The 20116-nt window shown below is 43.3% G+C and overlaps 1 protein-coding gene across 1 annotated transcript in view; it reads left to right on the top strand.

The window, feature by feature from the left end:
- The first annotated feature begins 311 nt into the window (after positions 1–311).
- PPM1E (protein phosphatase, Mg2+/Mn2+ dependent 1E) overlaps positions 312–20116 on the top strand; it is a 71396-nt gene continuing 51591 nt past the window's right edge. Inside the window, exon 1 of the mRNA XM_072978578.2 lies at positions 312–1078. Coding sequence (XP_072834679.2) covers positions 522–1078 — 557 coding nt within the window. The 5' untranslated portion in view covers positions 312–521. The remainder of the gene's footprint in view (positions 1079–20116) is intronic.

Raw genomic sequence — 20116 nt, 5'->3', positions numbered from 1 at the left:
AATTAAGAAGGGAAAAAGTCCCCTCCCCCCCCCTTGAGGGGGCGCATTTATTTCTCCCCTCAGAGCGCCCTTCCTCGAAGGTGCGGAGGGCGGGAAAGCGCCTTTCTTTCCCCTCAGGTAAGAAAGGGAAGGGGGGTCGCGCGCGCGAACGGGCGGATAAGCGAGCGTCGGGGGCGCGCCTCGGCCAACACTCCCTCTCTGTCCCCCCCTCCCCGCCCACTCTCCGTCCGTTCTGCGCATGCCTGTGGCGGGGGCCATTGGCCCGGAGTGAGTGAACGAGCGAAGCGGAGGGAGGTGTGGAAGGGGGGGGTCGTGGAGGACGAAGGGGGGGGACTCTGTGGCTGGTTCGCGAGCGAGCGCGCACGCGCGCGGCGGACGGGCAGGCAGGAGGGAAGCGGGCAGGCGGGCGGGCGCTGAGGGAAGAAGAAGAAGGAGCTGCCGCCGCCGCCTCCTCCTCCTCCTCCTCGCTCGCCGCCGCCGCCGCCGCCGCCGCTCCTCTCGTTCTCCGGGCATGCGAAGCGATGGCCGCGGGCGGCCCCTGCAGCCTTGAGGAGCGGACCTACCGGCGGTTCCTGGAGCTCTTCCTGGGCGAGTTCCGCGGGCCGTTCGGAGCCGAGCCACCGACGCTGCCGACGCCCCCTTCTGCCTCTGCCGCCGCCGGTGGAGGGGCAGAAGGCGGAGGGGAAGGCGAAGGAGAAGAGCCCGCGGATGATGATGATGAAGAGGAGGAGGAAGGAGGACCCCTGAGGGGAGACGGAGGAGGAGGAGAGCCGCCGCCGGAGGAGGAGGAAGAGGCGGAAGAAGACGACGCGGCGGCGGGCGGCGGGGATGCCGGCGGGCAAAGGGACGGCGAGGCGGCGGCGGCGGCGGCGGGCGAGGGCTCCCCTCCGGAGGGGGACGGCGGCGGGGAAGCCCAGCCCGAGGAGGAGCCCTCTTCCCCTCGGGCCGCGGTCGGAGGGCCGGCTCCCCTCCTCCTGCCGCCCTTGCCGGCCCTGCCGCGGCCCCTCTCGGAGCACATCACGGAGGAGGAGGTGGAAGGAGAGTGCCTGGACCTGTGCCTCCAGCAGCTCTACAAGTAGTGAGTAGGAAGGGAAGGGAAAAAGAGGGGGTGTGTGTGTGTGTCTGTGTGTGTGGGGGGGGGGGGGGGAGAGAGAGAAAGGCTGAAGGAAGGAAGGGGAGAAAAAGAAAGGGTCCATCATCTTCAGTCATACCGGCCGGGTTTCCCCAACCAGGCGCGGGGGACCTTCTTGCCCTGACAAGACAGTTCTAGCCAAAGCTCGCCACGATCCCCTTCCAACTTCGGAGCCTCTTTTTTTCTGGGGGGGGGCACCCGGCATGTTTTTTCCCCCCTTTCTCTTCCATAGAAAAGAGAGTCGGGTCGGTAGGATCCGGCATCAAATGGTCCGACAATAAGCGAGCAGACAAGAAATAAAAAAACGGTAAAATATACACGACGGTTCAAGGAGCTAAAGAAATCCAGCCGACGTTAAAGTGGGTTGTGTATTGCTGTGATGATGATGATGATTGCTGGTGCTGCTGGTGCTGCATTGTTATCATCATCCTAGTCATCCACTACCCACGCCTATTAATAGTTTTAGCAGGGTGCTTATTTCAGAAGGCACCAGGATTTCCCTCACCCGCCGGCGGGAAGCCCTGGGACGGAGTCTGTTGCAGGGGAAAAGGGGTGAAAAAGGGGGGAAAAGCCAAGCGGCTTCAGGCACCTGAAGGTCTAGCTAGTTTTATTTAGTGTAAGGTTTCCTGGATCTCCTCCCCTCCCCCCGGGGGGGGGGCGTTTCATCTGGTGCAAGAGACACCTTTTTCTCCTCTGCTCAAATACATGTATTTATCTGCTTGTCCAGTTTCTGTGGGGAAATGGGAGACCTTGCAATTTTGTAAATTTTATTTTATTTATTTTCCATGTTTTCGATTTCTGTCCTAAAATAGTTTTATTTGTTTTCAGTTCAAGGATTTAAAGAAATAAATAGGGCTCATGTGTGATCCACTGCGTAATAAAAGGACTGTTTAAAAATAGCGTGCGAAACTTACAGAACCTACCTCTCTCTCTTTCTCTTTGCTCCCATCATTCTTGGGACTTAGACTGATTAATGATTACATTTTCAGATTACCCTTACAGTCCAGGACTACCTTGCCAGAATGGGCACCAAACCATGGCCCTTGCCCGTTCTGTCCTCAGTTATATAGATTGTCCATAAGGAAAAAGGGCTTCTAAACAGGTACAGAGAAAATAAAATAGGGCAGAGATCCTTCCTTCCTTCCTTGTCCATCTGTGATGTGTTTAGATAAGAGGAAAAGATACTCTGATAATGTAAAAAGTATACCTGCTGCTTTGTAGTCCTTCTGAACCTCTTCCTTTCAAAAGATACTCTCCTGGCTCAACCTAGGAGTACAAAGATGAGGAAAAGTACCTAAGGCACGTATCACTAGCCTCCCATCTGACTCTGGAATCTTGTTCCTGAAAACCTCCTCCTTTGGCAGATAACAAAAGAGAAGGTGTTTCTGGATGCGTATACTAGCCTATCCATTTTTTTCCCATCCTTCTTTCTTCTCTTTCTCCTCCCCCAGTCTCTGGGCCTCCAGAAGAAAAAAAAATCTGTGTTAAAGTGTGTCTCATTTAGCTTTAGTGAATCCATGTTTTAGAAATCGGGGATTTTCACGTGGGCTTCGTGCAGAGCTTAATTTTACCCAGAGTCCCGGAGTCTTATTTCTGGAAGTGTTTCTCTAGTGAAGGTCTGTCATGTGCATGGTTTCAAATAAGGAAGGGGATGTGTTGCTATGTAGGCAGAGTGTCATTTCCCCCCCTCCCCAACACACCCACCCACCCCTCAAATCTATCTCTGTTTAGATTTCCGTAGCTAAGACTTCAGCTTGGGTGATTTCCAGGTGAGCTTGAATCCCAGCCTGGTTCATCTGAGACATTCTCCTGGAATCATGGTTTTTTCCACCCCCTAGCGTGTGTATGGGATTTTATCAGTCCTAAGGCTAGACCATTTTGCTGCCTGAGGTAAAAGCAGCAGCACCTTCTCATTACATGTAGAGAAGTTAACCAGGCTGATAGCTGAATATTAGACACTGCAAATACACCAAACCACCCCCTGCTGTGTTTATGTGTGTTTGTGTGGTGGATGGCAACAAGCTAGCTTAGATGATGCAGGATAGGCTGTGTAGCATGCACACCTTTGCCATCCTGCATAGGGCTAGTAGTGATCAGTCTCCACTGGAATCTTACATTGAAAAGATATTGACCTCCCCTGTTCAGTGCTGAAATGTGCATAAGAGTAAAGTGACTTTAAGCATGTCTGAAGTGCTGCCCCTCCCCATAAAAGGCAAGCTTTTTGCATCAGAGAGAGGTTTACAAGTACATTTAAGTTGCTGTTGCAATTTTTAATTTCAAAAGGAAAGGAATATATGCAGAGAACCAAGAGGATTTAGTTAGAGCTGGTCTCTCAGCCTAGGGGGTGGTCCTCTCTTGGGTTAAACATAGGCACAGGGATATTAAAGAAGGGTGATCCTGGGCACGTGTTGAGTGTCATGCTTCTTTTCTCTTTGCCCCCTCCCACCCAGTGGTTGATGTTATTTTTTCTTTGCACACACATTCACACATTGTACAATCCCACCTTGAAGCATGCCACCTTTGTGGGTGGGTGTAGGGAAGAGATTAAGCTTACTCTGTGGTATGCTTTTCCTGCAGTTTTATTTCAGATATAATTCTAGTTTTGCCCATTTTTGGGCTATGGGAAGTAAATGATGAACAGGAGAAAAAAGAATTATAGTGGCTGAGGAGGGATATTTTGGCCAGCTCAGAGGTGCTATTGTTGCCTGCTTTGTAACTGAACAGTGGCAGCAAACAGACGCTCACGGGTCCTCAATCCAGTATTTGAGCAGTGATGTGCTTTGCATCCAAATGTTCCCAGATTCATCCCCCTGGCTGTCTTCAGGACATACTAGGACAAAATTCTGTCTGGAAGGACGCTGCCAGTCATTGTCAACAGTCTTGACCTGGCTTAACCAACAATCTGACTCCGTAGAATCTGTTCATTATGTACCTGTTTATATCAGTTGTTTATTCAAGGCTGTAAGAACTAGAATCTTACTTTGCTGTAATTCAGGAGCAGAGCACCTGCTTTGTAGGCATGCAAGCACTACCAGGTGGAGTTCCCCAGGTGGATGTGCTAGGAAAGGTTCCCAAAGCATTGAGGCCACTCGGTGTGGGCTGTACAGCTTGAGATGGACCGACAGTCTAATGCAGTCAAAGGCAGCGTTTTAGGTTCGAGTGCTATCCTGAAATCTGTGAGACAATCAGGGCGCTGGTGCAAAAACTCAAGGAGGCTTGTGTAACAGAAGCAATTGGTGTGTCGCAAAAGGGAGAGGAAAAGCATTACCCTTTCAGGGGACATGTTAAGGTCAGAGACAGATGGAGAATGGGTGACCCCATGCATGGGGATGAGGAGAGGTGGTTAAGAGAGGACATGATGTGAGTTTTGACTTGACCTGGGCAGGGAGGGGAATTAATCCGAAATGGGGTGGTGAGAATACGGAGCAGGCTTTATCTCTTGATTTTTTCCTCCCTTAAAAACAACAACAATATAAACAGCTATAAATATGACCAGGGCACCGGCACTGCCTGCAGAACCCATGCGTCTCGCTCCCCCCCCCCCCTTTTTGCAGTTTTCCAGTCACTGAGTCTCTCTGTTCAAGGATGCAGGGTGGCTAGTCTTAACAGGGGGACTGATAGAAGGTGGAAGATTGTCCTGGATCCGGCGATGACGCTGTGGAAGATTTAGCAGAAGGTGAGGATACTACAGTACTGGAAGAGATTATGCAACTGTAGGAGTCGGGGGGGGGGCTATGTGGATGTGTGCAGGGAGGGGGTTATGAGTCACCTTAAAAGACTAGGGACGAGGTGACTTGGGAGACGCCCAAGTCTTAGTCTGCTGGGGGAGGGGGCGCCTTCTCCTCTTCAGACTCTCCCACCCACCCACCCCGCTCTTTTCCTTCCTAAGAGATAAATGGGAGTGAAACATGGCTGTGGTCCTCAAGGCAGCTTGGCTAATGCGGAAAGGGGGAAGCCCCCCCCTTCAGACTTCTCCTAAAAGTAGGAGTATTTCACGGCTGTCTGTTAAGTAGAAAAGGAGAAGGAAAAAAAGAGCAGTTTATGTGTGAGAGAGAAATCCCCAGGAGGAGCTGCTGTTCCATCATAATCGTTTCCAAAGCAGTAACAGTGTTGGTCTCTTGCAGCAAAAACAAGAGAGGAATCCGATTATGGCGATCTTACTGACTAAAAAATACATTATCTTGTGAGCTTATGCATATGGTCGCCTTCTTCGTTAGATACATGAATTCAGGATTCCAGCTATACATGCCATTGGCACGGCTGGGGATGGGACGTCTGTTTTCTATATGTGCTGGTGTGTTTGCATGCCAGGCTCTAGGGGTATTTTTAATTACCAGTTGCAGTAGCTACAAATTCCATATATACCCAGCCAAACAAAAGTGCTTCACAAAAGACCTAAGAGCACAAAGCAGGAGGCAGGTGGAATCTATTCCCAGGCCGGGGGGGGGGGGCGACAACAACCAAATAAAATCTTTGGAAACCTGCTAGACTGGAAATCAGAATGGTTGTTGGTGGCTTTACCATCAGAAGACACCTTTTAAAACCAATGCTGCTGAAGGAGAGAAGTGAACCTGTGAGAATACGCACAGCGGTGCGAGGAAGCGTGTTGTATCACTGAGCTGATAATTATAAAATGTGTTACTCCACTGCCAAAGAAAGAGAGAATGGAAGTTCTGACACATTACACAAACAGCTTATATTGGATTTGCTTTGCACCCAGTACTCTACATTGATAGCTTTAGAGAAAGGGGGAAATGTCTAGAAATTTTAAAAAAATCTTGCTAATCAGTACCCCTATTCCTATGAAAAGTAGTTTGACCAAAAAACGGTCTGTTCATCCCCATTTCTCCTGGCGTCAACCTGGAAGCTGAAATAAAGGGTGACTGGCTCAGGATATTATGGCTCAACAAGGGATCAGTATCAGATCTCCAAGTTCCCACCCCCTCACTCGAACCACTGCATCACATCAGCTGTCTTTTAAGTTTAAGAAGATACTTAAATTGCCTAGGAGTCAGTATCTTCTTCCCTCCTATTGCTGGAATCAAGGATTGGTTACCTTTCCCTGAAAAAGTTGCATAACCACAGTGACTAGGGGGAAGGCAGGAATGAGCTGAGTGGATAAATGCAAAATATCTGTGCTGTAGGTTTCTTTATTTCACCATATCCAAATGCTCATGAGTTTTAGCATAAACTACTTAACTACTCAACTTGGTGAGAGCATTGCAGAGCAGCTTGTAAAAATAAATGTTAGCTTTACTTCTGAAGTGTGTTAACCAGCCTGCTGTTACAATACTCCTGAGAACGGGGTTCATTTTCATTAATCCTCCAGTCCATACAAATTCCGTTTCTGTATTACATTTATGTCACCTTGGCTTTACAGTTCCAGTTAGGAGTAAAGGGAGAAAGCCCATTTGGAAGATTACTTCGCTCATGCTGAATTGATTTACATCAACTGGAGAGCTAGGAAGTGGCTTGCTTGCTTGCTTGCTTGCTTGCTTGCTTGCTTGCTTATTTATTTATTTATTTATTTATTTATTTATTTATTTATTTATTTATTTATTTATTTATATCCTATTAACTGAAGTGTAACTTATGCATATTATTACTTATTTACTATTTACATGTTATTCTCTCCTTACTCTAGTGTAAAGCACCAAGGTGGGCATACGTGGCTCTCTTTCTCTGTATTTTATCATCACAACAACCTTATAAGGTAGGCCAGGTGAACTGAGACAGAGACAGAACAAGTCACTCATGATCACCCAGTGTATTGAGTAGCTGAGAGGAGAATTAAATTTGTATTTCCCAAATCCCAGGGCAACATTCCCAACTACTTGAAATGAGATGGGTTTTTAAAAATATTTAAGTAGAATCCTCTTTCTGCTTCATTTAACACATTCTTGGCCATTCATAAGTGATAGCTTTTCCTGGTCTAAATGTTCTACACCCTCTTCTGTTCAGGGTTGGAGAAGATACTTAACAACCCAAACAGGTTGCTGATAGACTTGATAACTTTGCCTTTCTCTCACATCTCCTTACCTTTTAAATTTTTTATTTTTGAGAATAAAGTTGTCAGCAATAAAAAGCCTAGCCATTGTAATCAGAATGTGGCCCTCAGACTGCTAGCAAATCTTCACTGTAAGCCAGGGGTTTTAAACTCAATTTACCTGGGAGCCGCTAGAGACAGAGTCAGGCTGGACCGCATCAGATTTTCCGCCAAGCGGAGTAAGAGCCCAAGGAAGCCGCCCAGGAGTTTCCTTAGCCGGCAGACAGGTGGGCTGGCTGGCAGGCTGCAGTTCTGGATGGAGGGTACAAGAGGTGCTGTCTTGGGAGAGAGCCGGCGAGCGAGGCAAGGCTTTTTTTTTAACTTTTGACAGCAGAGGATGTGTGGGCGCTTTGGGGGGGCAGGCAAGGCGAGGGCCACAAACTATCATCTGGGGGGCCGCAAATGGCCCCCGGGCTGCATGTTTAAGACCCCTGCTGTAAGCCATTTCAAGATTTTCAGAAATGAGTAGTTGTATGTACATTCTTCTAATAAAGTGGCCCTTCCTTGCATCACAACGTATGCAGTGCTTGCAGCAATACTGTTTAGAAGGAAGTGCTTCGAGTATGAGAAAGCATATTCATCACCTAAATTACCTTTTAAATAAAATGTCCACCATTCCTTATTCATCTCTGAAATGCCTTCTATACTGTACAACTGAATGGGGAAATGTTATTTGTCCAAAAGAGAAATTCCAGTTTGGAATAGTTTCTTTGGAGAAGGGGCAGAGGAGAACAGGACAAGATCAAGACCAACGGGATAAGGCCAAAGCAAGATAGGTACAACAAGATGTAAAACGGGCCCTTTTGCCTCTGTGCACACAAAATCTTTCAGGTCTGTAAATCAGATCTCTTGTGCTATACGAAAACTCCTAGGATTGCAAATCAGAGTCCATTTCCATGTTAAACCTTCCTGGCTTTTAAATAATCTCTTATCTTCATCACTGATTATTGATAAAGGCAAAAGCAGCTCGACAGGGTGGAGAATTTTCCTCCCATCTTATAGATATCACTGTAAACAGAAGTAGCAAAATCGTGAGCCTGGGCATTCAGCATAGTCTCTCTTAAAAATCAGCCAGACACAAGAGACATCGTAAAACTTGGTTGTATAAATCAGGGCACTGAGCATACAACTATATTTTAGATAAAAGGGCTCCAACATACCCTGCAGTTCATTTACATAATGAAAAGACTGAGAAAAAAGCAATATCCTTGTAGGCTGAACCTGTCTTCCAACTTTTTCTTTGCCTTTCAGGCTACTGTCCTGAATAAAAGTCTTGTATAAGATATGCCTAGGAATGAAATGAATAGCTTTTTGTGGTGATCACAGGTTGCATGATTAAACATTAGCTCTAGGGTTTTTGTTCATTTGTTTGCCTTTCTCCAACCTTTGTCTAAAAATCTACTCGGATATAAAGGCCACCACTGTGTCTGTGTAATAAAATGAATACAAATGTCTTCGGTAACTAGACAATTTTAATCTCTTCATAACAAAGAAAAATGCACTTATTAAAATAATTTTTAATAGGCTGCTCTGTAGAGAAACAGGCAATAGTGTTATATGATGCTTACAGAAGGAAGGGAGTGCCCTTGGTTATTTCAATAATTAATGCTGAAGTTAAGTCAGTTAACTGGATTGTGTATTAACTCTGTTTATATTTGTACTTAATGGAAAACATTGCTACAGGCAACTAATAACAGAGTTTGTCAATATCTTTTCAAGACCTGGCAGTGTGATTTCTGAGTGCGATAGGCCATCAGTTTGGGTAGCTTATGGATTCCCTGCCAATTCTCCAGAATTGAAATTTTCTTTCTGTGATGGCTTTTCTGCAGTGTGGCAGAATTCAAAGGACTTAAGCTGCAGTTATATGTGCACTTGGAAATAAGAAATCATGAACAGGATTGTGTGTATTTCTTTATTTTGTCAGTTACGTTTGTATCTGAAGCTTGTTTAGAAGAAGCTCAGGATGTGATACACACAGCTGTCTTCCTCTCTATTTCAGAATTCCTGACTCTGTCCCACTGTCTCCAAAGCTTTCCCAGGACCCAAGGGAACTCTCTCTCTCTCTCTCTCTCTCTCTCTCTCTCTCTCTCTCTCTGTGTGTGTGTGTAGGGAATTTTTTTATTATTAAAATACATCTACATCTGATGACATCATCAGATTTCTGCAGCACAACTTTACATTCGTAGATTTTAGCCAATAACTGTATTTGTGTTGTTAATTTATAGCAGGCTCTGACCACTTAAGGTAGTTGGCAGATTTCTGTTAAATTCAATTCTGTAAGGGTGCCACATCTTCTGCATTGTGGTGGGCATCATATAAGCTATTCCTAGTTTATTTATTTTTAGTAATGTCTTAATATTGCATTAAATAAGGAACCCTTAAATTATAATATTTGTCTCCTAAAGCAGTATTGTTGCTATATCACCATTGACTCACAGAACTAGGAAGAATATGTATGATGCATTTTGTGGTGAACCTTTTGCTTATTTGTGGGTTTTCCCAACTTCCCTTCGCCTTCAATGTACAGTATATGTCTTGTTGTGTTCTTGAGTCAGTTTCAGTTAAAGCTTCATGCTGGGAATGAAATACTGCATAAGGAGCCTTCCAAGAGGAATTCCTAGTTGACTTGCTTTAGAATGAAATGCTTCGTTGGACATAACTCCCTGTCTTCAACAATTATAGCTGGAAAGCCAGAGAAACCATGAAAAATAGATTTTACGGTTCTGACAGCAGATTTATCTCTTCACAAGATATGCAGATGTAGCTATTTCTTTAAGATTCACAGAATCCTCAGCATGAGATAGAGTAGGTACAACCTTCTTACTAACCAACTATTTGTAGATTTATTCATAAACCCAAGGCTGCTCAGCATGGTATTATCTCTTGAATGTTTTCTGCCTATACTCCTTTCTGTGGATTTTTTTTTACTTTTCCACTTCTTCCATCATAGACCTCACAGTGTCTATATGGCCTTCAATCTAGCTGCTACTCCTACCCAGAGTGGACCCATTGAATATGTGGGATTTACACAAGTGTTGACTTATTGTTCATCATTTGATTATGTTTGTTTTCACTAGAACTAGCCATTGGATGAGACTTACAAGATTCATGTCTCTTTCTTTTGTGTTGGGTTGCCAAGTCAGCTTGCCCAAGTACAGGATCAGCCCCAGATTCTTTTCTGTCTGAGCAGAAGGATAAGATAATGTGTCTTCTCCAATCCAGGTACCAAAACTGATTGGACTAGCAGTTGAATTTTACCTCAGCACAGCTAGTAGAATAGGGTCCTTCCTCTACCATGCCTGAGAGAGCAGGGGGACCCAGAACATATAGGTGTTTATGACACTGTCGTTCAGCTATAAGAAACCTATCTGATGGTAGGGTTGCCCCCGCTGTCTACAGTTAAGTGCGTTGCTCACAGACTTGCATTATTCTTAGTTTAGGGATACTCAATAATTTGAGAACCTTCGCCATGAGGTTTCTTTCTACAGGGGCTGTTCCTGCAGGAAGGTTGAGGCACTTCATGTTAATATGCTAGTCAGTGTCTCCCCAACCCTATGTTCAGTCATCATCTATTTAGTCTCTCTTTTGGGAAAAGTTTTGTATGCCTGAAGCATTCCCCAGGTAACCGATTGAGAGCCTCCATCCTTTCTAGGAGAGTCTTTTCAACAGACGGATAAACCAGAAAGCAAAAACAAAAACATCCAGGGCATCACTGAAGCATATGATTTAGGATTGTTCAGTGAGGTTTAGTAGAAAACATACAGGCCTCAGTAAAAGAAAACAATTCTGAGAATTGGAGGAAAGAGGCAACTTTGGCATCGATACAGAGCAGAAATGTCCCCAGCATTTTGCCAGCCCTAGATGCAAGCACAAAACCCTCTCAGTGATGTAAACTGGAGCACCACAAGCTGAGAAATGAGCCATTGTTCTAGAGGTGGTAAATCAGCTGTTGCCTGAACACTGCGTTCTGGTTTTTTTTCCCCCTCCCTTTTTTCTTCCAAAAGCTGCTCTTTTAAAATGGGAGATGCAGATCCCCTCAGCTGTTGATGGAAGGAAGTGTAGTGAGTTGCAGGGAAAAGAAAGATAGGATTGTTTCATTGAAAGAAGCACATCTAAAGGTAGTGGCACTCCAGACTGATTTGAGAGATGATGGGAGGGACGCCTGGGGCTGGGGTGGGGACTTTTGTGTGACCACATGCAGGGAGGATAAAAATCAATGATTTTTTAAAAAAATCTAATTGATTTAAATCATGATTATCAAATTTGCGGCTGACACAAAATTGGGTAGAGTAGCTAATATCTCGGCAGTGGAAGACAGGAGGGCCTGGCGTGCTCTGGTCCATGGGGTCACGAAGAGTCGGACACGACTAAATGACGAAATGATGAGCTAATATCTAGGAAGACAGGAACAAAATTTAAATAGATCTTGATAGTCTCAAGGACTGGGCTGTAAACAACAGAATGAAATTTAACAGGGATAAGTGCAAAAGTTCTACACCAGTTACAAGTGCACAGTTACAAGATGGGGGATACCTGACTGAGTAATATTGTGAGTGAGAAGGATCTTGGAATTGTAGATCACAAGCTGAATATGAGCTTAACAGAGTGTGATGTGGCTGCAAAAAAAAGCAAGTGCTATTTTAAGCTGCATTAACAGAAGTATAGTCTCCAAATCTTGCAAGATACTAGTCACTCTCTAGTCAGCGCTGGTCAGGCCTCATCTAGAGTACTGTTCCATTTCTGGACACCGCACTTGAAGAGGAATGCCAACAAACTGAAGCAAGTTCAGAGCAGCAACAAGGATGATCAGGGGGCAGGAAACCAAGCTCTAGGAGGAAAGACTGAAAGAAGTGGACATGTTTAGCCCTGAGAAAAGAAGATCTGTTCTTGATCACCCCAGAGTACAAGGCATGTAATCATGGGCTCAGACTACAGCAAGTCAGATTTCCGCGGACTATCTGGAAAAACTTCCTAACTATTAGAGCAGTATGACGATGGAACCAGTGACCTCGGGAGGTGGTGAGCACTCCAATGTTGGAGGCCTTCAAGACAACATTGGACGACCTTCTGTCAGATCTGCTTTCATTTGGATTCCTGTATTGAGCAAGGAGTTGGGTTCGGTGGGCTTGTAGGCCCCTTCCAACTCAAGTATTCTCCAACTGCATGATTCTGTGAAATTAATTTAATTTAGAAAATGAGGCAGTAGTTGTGTTAATCTTTTGAAGCCAAACCAACAAAGAATGTTGTGGTACTTCAAAGAATAACAGGCTTTGTCATGACCTTTTGTGAAGGGGAGTTTATCATCACGTGCTGTAGTAGGGCTTCCATCTGGCAAACATTGTCGCGGTCCACAAAAAGGCACAAGACACATTAAGGTGCTACTCGTACAAAAGAGTTTGCCTCGTTAAAAAATATATATCCGAGCACTTTTGTGACAAGGCTGAATTAGGACTGAAAGTTTTACAGTCAAAAGCAGGGCCGCGCAGGGTTCAGGAAAGAAGCAGCAAGAACATTAGCAGCATTTGACATTTCAAACAATTGTATGTAGTGAGACATTTATGTAGGAAATAAGTGCTGGCATCTGGGTCATGTTAGACTTTTAAAAAAAAAAATCGAATAAACAGAGTAAGAGAGTCAGGATACAGTGTGCTTTTAACATTTCAAATAAATAATAACCCACCTGTAAATGGAAAACAAAGTGTGTGGGCAATTGTGAATGTGACTGAGGAGTGTTTTTGTCCTTTACATTTTTTCTTCTGAAAGTAGGAGCAGATTGTGTCATTCATATAGGTGGATTTTCAGACGCTGAAGGGATTATATTGAAAGCTGCTGTATTCTAAGCGAAAGCTCTAGAGCAGAAATGGAGGAGAACCTTAGCTCTCTGTGTGGGTTGGGTTTCAGTTCCAGATATCCCAACAAGCATCCCCAATGGTAAAAGATTCCGGTCATCATACAGGAAAGGATTCTGGCAGTAATATATACTGTATTTTTAAAAGGGGAACAAGATTACACCTCTTGAACCAGAGATGGAAAGAAAGGACTGCCAAAGGTATTAGATTTGTTGAGAATCTCTTTACCACAGATATGTACAGAGTAGTTTGACCTGGTTCCACATGTATGAATGGGTCACCGTGGCATGAACGTTTGCAGCTACGTAAAACAACAACAGCAACCAGCTATTTAACTGTTCTCATCTGAAATCATTATACTGAAAGAATTAATTCAGAGAGCAGAAATAGGGAATGAGAGAAAATAGCATAGTACCGCATTTTTTTATGAGTTGCCCTAGTTACTAGGGCCTAGTATATCTGGCCATTGTAAAAGGAAGAAGCAGCAGCTCTCTTTTATGAATGAAATATGTTCTTAGGAAAGTCGAGGAGAACCTCTTCTTAGCCTTCCCAGGAGAAAGAGTTCCTATTTTATCTGCCCTCCCTGTACTGTATAACCAAAAGTCTTTCCTTAGCAAATGGAGGGAGGTGCACCTTTTGAAACACAGGAGTAACCTCATTTTTTCTGCAGTAAATTAGATTATCCAGTCTTTCCTCTGACTTGATAACGGGCAACACCAAGAGCACCAATTAACACTCTGAGAAACCAACCCATGGAAGTGAGAAAAATGAAGCCGACAAGGATCTTTGCTGCTTGAAATTAGAATAACAAAAGAAATGTTTTCTTGTGGCCATAATGAGATTATAGCTAGAATTTTATTAGGTTGTGTTGACAACTCTGTACAGCAAAGGTTAATTGGGGGTGGGGGGAGAGAACACAAAGATTGTTGGTCAGTTTTCATCTTTGGGGGAGCCACACTTCCTTGGCTCCTCTGTTGGAAACCAGGCGAGACGCATAACATTTTGGTTATCCCAAAGTTTGTGTTTCTTTCCCCCGTTTCTTGCACGTGCTTCTTCAGATGAATATACACAAACTTGAAAGAAGTCCAGTTTATTACTTCTTCAAGTACTCGTGTTGACCAATATTTCACTACTCCTGCAGAGGTATCCTGTTCAGATTCTAGCTTCCAGAAAAGACAAACATACAGTATTCTCTGTTTATCTACAGCTGTGTTACGAAATACATCTTTTCATATCAACACTGATGTAGATTTTGCCCTCTAGAGAGTTGAGATTGCCCCGTGTTGATATTCATAAAATACATAGTAACGGAGGGTGCTTGAGGGGAAATGACTAAAAAGTAATTTGCTAATCTCTAAAAACATGAATTGCAATTTTAAAAATTGTTGTTTTTAATATAACATCTTAAGCCTCTTTATCTTCTCAAAACTCCAAGTCCCAATGGTTTTCCAAGATGTCATCAGAAATATTTCCCAGCGTTTGGTTGCTAAGATCATTCTCACTGGAAACATCAAGGATTTGCATCCACAGCTTTTCTCGAAGCAAAGCATGTGAACTAAACCTTCTCTGATAGTTGGTTATCTTATCCTCAGTATCCTACATAGTCCTTCCACCCGGCTGCAGCTGGTGGAGATGTGAACAGAGTCCGTTCTGTTGCGCTGCCACTCATTCGGGTTGGCAGACTGTGCGATCAACGGTTGTTTATTAGAATTCTGAGATCCAGCAGATGGAATGTGGGACACACACGCTTCACTTAAGGAATCCTGTGTCTAGATAATCATTTTGAACATTGGGAGAGAACAACTATCATGCAGTCTTTCCACATACAAATCCACCATGGGCTGTGCCAAGGTACAGTATTTTTTGTTCATGCAATACAGTTTAGGTGTGATTTTACTGTCGTGGTTGTTAAATAATTGGAAATAAGAAATCCTTCTTGATGTCTTTGACTCGTCGACTTCAAAGGGTTGAATCTAAACCTCTGCAAAAGCAGGAAATCCACAGCTCAAGCATCCTGGACAGAGGGCCAGCCGGACTCTTCTAGATGGTTAGCCCAAAGTCCCTGTAATTTTTGGTAACCGCACTGTGCCTGGAATACTTCAGGAAGATTTATAAATAATAACTATAATTAAAAACAATTAACTATACTTGTTGGATTTTCTTTTGGTCCAGAAACAGTCTTTAGATAGCTTTTCTCATTCAGAACATCCTGCAGAAGGTTGACCCAGAGTTATATAACAATTGCTTCAAGAAGATTGAGATGCTTAAGCCATTTCTGTAATTCTCAAGGAATGTTGCATTTCTCGTAGGAAGCGGAAATTAATTCCTACACGGGGTAGTGACTTTCTGAGAGGACGCCAGGTGCTGTTTCACCATGAGAAATAGGACGTACAGATTAGCATAATTTGGTGGGATTCTTGTTGTGCTCGCTGCGGAGCAGGGGGGAAGAATAATTGTTCTCTGGCAGAGTGACATCTGCTTGTGGAACAGTTGCCACAGGCAGATGGTGGTGTCTGATGACATGCAGGCAAAAACTTCCAGAGTGGGAGGATGGACAGTTTCTAAAGAGGAATTAAAAGTGGCCCTTGCCATCACCCTACCCAGGTGCCTATGGACCTTGGTCGGCCTCAAGAACCAACAATTGTCCTTCATGATCATGAAGATGGGAATCTCTTGTTCTTGTTCTGCAAAGGCATTGTAAGTCCATCCCTTTCGTAACTACTTGATAAAAAGAGCTGAATAAAAGAGGGGCAATGAACAGGATATGTGTTGGGACACCCTTTTGTGGTGCCATGAGTAGGTCTTTGGGCAGACGTCCAGGGTTCCACTCAGCTGAAAAAGCAGGAAGGGTTCCAACACGCCAGGGCTGGCTTGCGATGTTTTCGAGTGAATGAGGGAATACCAAGTGTCATCTGAAGAGGGGGAAGCCATGACTGCATTTATATCCTACCTCCCTTTCCTCAAATCAGTTCAAGGCTGTATTTTTTTTTCACTGCCACTGCAGCCCCTCTACTCCATTCTGTATTCAGTTGTGTTTGTACAACCCACGAAATGTCTTGACACTGTTCTGAGATCATCGGCTTGTATAATTTGTTTTTGTTAATTTCTGTAAATGATACAGAGCCAGAGTTGTTCATGTAGGAGTTTGTCCAACTTGTTTCTAGACCAACATTTCTGGTTTTTAAGATATAACAACCACAATTGTAAGCCTCCCAGTTTTACTAGGATGTTGTACTCTAGTAGAAACAGGGAGCCTGTGATCCTCCATGTTCTGTCTGGACTGCAGTTCCCATTATCCTCAACCACTGGGCATGCCGTGCCAATGGAATCTAAAGTCCTGTGGCATTTGAAGGGCCACAGATTCGCTATTCTTGCCCTGGAGAACTGGAATATAATCCAGGGTGCCTGTTGTGAATGGCAACAGTACTCTCAGTACTGTTCTGACTCTGAATTTTACAAAAGATGGCCCTATGCAGAGGTAACCCATAAACCTGTGAAGTGTTCCATATTTTTAAATTTAAAAAATGAAATGGCAGTGACAGGATTAGCATGGCCCCCGGGTTTTCCCCTTTCTGACCGTCACACTGAAACGCAGGTCGAAGCAACCTTGACCCAGCCCTTATTTCTAATTATGCTTGATTGCAGTGCCTTCTTCAGAATCTCTCTGTGAATCCCACCAAAAGGAAGAGAATAACACCTTTTGGTATCGGTCACACATTATTAGAGGACAGACGCAGCTGTGATTTATGAAAGTTTGTCATTTTCTTCACCCGGGCTATTCCATGTCAGGTATTTCCTTTGAAAAGTTAGCTTCATGATGCTGCAGAGAGCCATAGAATGGGCAATAATGGTTCAGGGAAGATGAATGGGCACTGGGTTATAGGAGTGTCATCTTAAGTAGAGGACAGAGCACTTACTGTATGCTTTTAATCGGGTAAGAGTATAGGAAAGTAACTCAAGGAAACAGAGTTTTTCCTATGACCCTGATGCATCGATAGGCTCCCCACCCAAACAAATGTTTGACAACTTTAGGGATCAGAGGAGAATGTGAGAGGATAAAGAATGTAATGGGGTGAAATGTTGGGATCTAGGACGCCATCATCGGCTACCCCACTCACTCCTAGTTCTCAGTTCCTTCAAAGTTTAGCTGCAGTCTTCACAATAAGCAGAGGAAGGGGAGACTGGGTTTTCCCAGCAACACAATTTAAATTAATTACATTTATCTAAACATACAACATGAGTGACTGCAGCATGCAATAAGCTTAACCATGAAATGGTGATTCAATTACTGTACAAAGGACCATGAGTCAACTGTTACACTGTCAACTTTGTTAGCAGCAGAAAATCTTGACTTTTTTAATTAGTAGGGTAGCAACCTTGCCTTTCAAGATAAGGCAGGCCTGTCCTTATCTGACAGTAGCACCCCCCTGAGTTTATGTTGATCAGATCATCAACATATTGTTGTGAGCTATGCCTATTGCAGTGCAAAGTGTCTCGATGTAGTTAATTTTCAAAGGAATTTGGGTCCATTAGTTTGACAGTGGAGAGGAAGACTGCCAGAACTTGTTTATTGATATAGCTCAACAGAGCATCCTGCGTTTTTAAACTCTTTCTTCGGGGTATTTTTGTGTGGAATCTCATGATGAGTGCCTGCAATCAATGTTTATTGCTCTAGGGCTGCATATAAGTAACCTGTTCTTCATATGGTCATGTTCTTGAGTAGAAAAATACATGGAGATATTTAGTGCTTTTTATGTATGAACCAGATGTATGCTTCAAGTGCTCTGAGTTGTAGAGATGAAAGTTGAAAAAATACTGCCAAGATGTAAAAGAAAGAAGTAGCAAGTTAAAAAGGTATCCAAATTAAGTGTCTCTACATCAGTATCTCTGCCAAGTGTTTTTGGCACCTCCTGGCTACCAGAAAATAGCTCATCCCTAGTTTACAGCATAAAAGTCTGTTAGCAAGAGGGCAGCTCTTAATAAGACATAATTAGAACTCCACATTTTAATCTGCCATTAACTAATTGATCTGATTCATTACAGTGGCTAATCAATGAAGGCTTTTAGCCCTAATTAATAGCTTTTGTTACAACTGGTGAAATGTAAAGATTACTAGAATGAGGCTAGAAGAACACCTTTTAAATTTTAAAATAGGCAAATTACAACTTTTTATAAAAAATAGAATACAGTATTGCATGTTTTTACCATGGGCCAGATGGTTTTTGTTGTTGTTGCATATTCTTCTAACATCAGTTTTCTTCTAGTGCCTGCTACACTTCAGAAAATATGCAGGCAAGTTTGAACTTTTTTTAAATAAAAAAATAGAATATTGCCTATCTACTAAGTGTGATGCACTGGTTATAGTGACCACATTCAGATCACTGTCCCTTGTTAAATTAAAATTATGAACAAATTATTTCCAGTGTATGTAGCCATCAGCCACTCCCTTCAAGGGAGCTGTAATTAAAGCAGAAAGCTGTAATAGAAGTTGCTGGTAACTAGTTACAGTACAAACAATTATTTACTTGCAATTCCCCTTGTAATACAGTTTGTAGTCCCATGTAGAACAGACCCACTGAATCAGTTGCTGAATGGTGTGAATCACAGTTACACAAATCCACTTATGCAGACCCATTGATTCATTGGGTCTGGTGCATTTGAGACTAGCGGATGAATTTAGACCACTGAAGTTTAACTGTTGGATATATTTATTTATTTATTCATTCATTCAATTTATACCCTGCCCCCCCTTAGACAGCTACTGGATTGCACAAGAATTTACATTAATTATTGGTTACCAAGGACTACACGTTGTCCAAATGCTGTCCAGCCATGAATGCATGCTGCTGTCTATGAGACTGAGATTATTGATAATATGCCTATTATTTTGGGTTCTGTGTTGTCAGGGTGCTACTGTATAATGCCAGGAGCTCAGAGTGCAAAATATGTTGTTTATTCAATTGTTCTGCTCTCCTCCTACTGTGGGATCAATGTTTATATATGATCTGACAGTTCTTAAAAAAATCTTTATGGTTATCTTCATCACCATGTTGAGGAGGTGTAAAAGCTGCATGTGAACCAAAATTACTACACTGAAGTGTTAGCTTTTGTCTTACATTGACAAGGTTTCTGGTTGTGAGTAAAGCTGACTTATTATGCTGAAAAGTCTCAGAGGCCTTTATAAACAGGGTACGTGAAGGAGCCCCAATTTTTTGTATTCAAGAGAATTGCCCCTTTTACAAAACTGCAAAGGACTATGTATTTCTTATTTGTATTTGTTTGTGCAATCACATTTTTAAAACTGCCTTTTACAAAGCATCCGTCTGTTAGATAACAAAGCTCCAGCCCATGCAGTGTGAAGTAGGAAATGGGATTTAAATCTAATCAGGTGTCACTGTTGATTTTATGCGCTTGAACATCTCTTTAGCACTGAATTGGTCTGCCTGCTCTTTGCCAGAAATATACAAGGCTTGGTTGTGAAGGTGTTTGCAAGTAGGATTCCCACCTCCCATTGTTACAAGGATTGTTGCTAAATGATGGTCAGCATGAAAGCCCACCTTGTTTTGCCTTTTATAGCAGGGTCTGTACACCCATGTTCTGGGTTCACATCCTCTGTGTGGCCCCCGTGGGGTTCTTCTAGGCAGAATGGGTGATAGTATACTGTACATGAAATGCGCAGTAATATTTTTTTTTTCTTTTTTGGGATCTGGAACCAGGGAAGTGGACAGAAAGTAGAGAGCAAAGGAGGCTAAAGGGATGTGACAGTCTTTGCCACTGGCAGCATTTGTGATTCATAGATTTTCTTCTACAGGCAGTTTTTCAGCCCAGCATGCTAGATGGATGGCCGGAGAGCCTTGATCATAGTGGAAACTGTTTCCATTCAAAAGGGATTACTTGATACCTACAGTACATTGGTTTCAAGGTATTTTTGGATGGAAGTGAGTTGCATGTTATGTGTTCAGCAATTTGGCAGTGACCTATATTTTAAAATGCTAATGCTGGCGTTTTACTTCGGGACTGGACTGTTGGATTCGCTGATACAGGAATCATTTTCTTATGTGTTTGAAAAGGTAATTCGAAACACTTTTT

Source organism: Pogona vitticeps, chromosome 7 (genome assembly GCF_051106095.1).
Source record: "Pogona vitticeps strain Pit_001003342236 chromosome 7, PviZW2.1, whole genome shotgun sequence".
Lineage (NCBI taxonomy): Eukaryota > Metazoa > Chordata > Lepidosauria > Squamata > Agamidae > Pogona > Pogona vitticeps.
This window is presented reverse-complemented; position numbering and strand designations above follow the sequence as displayed.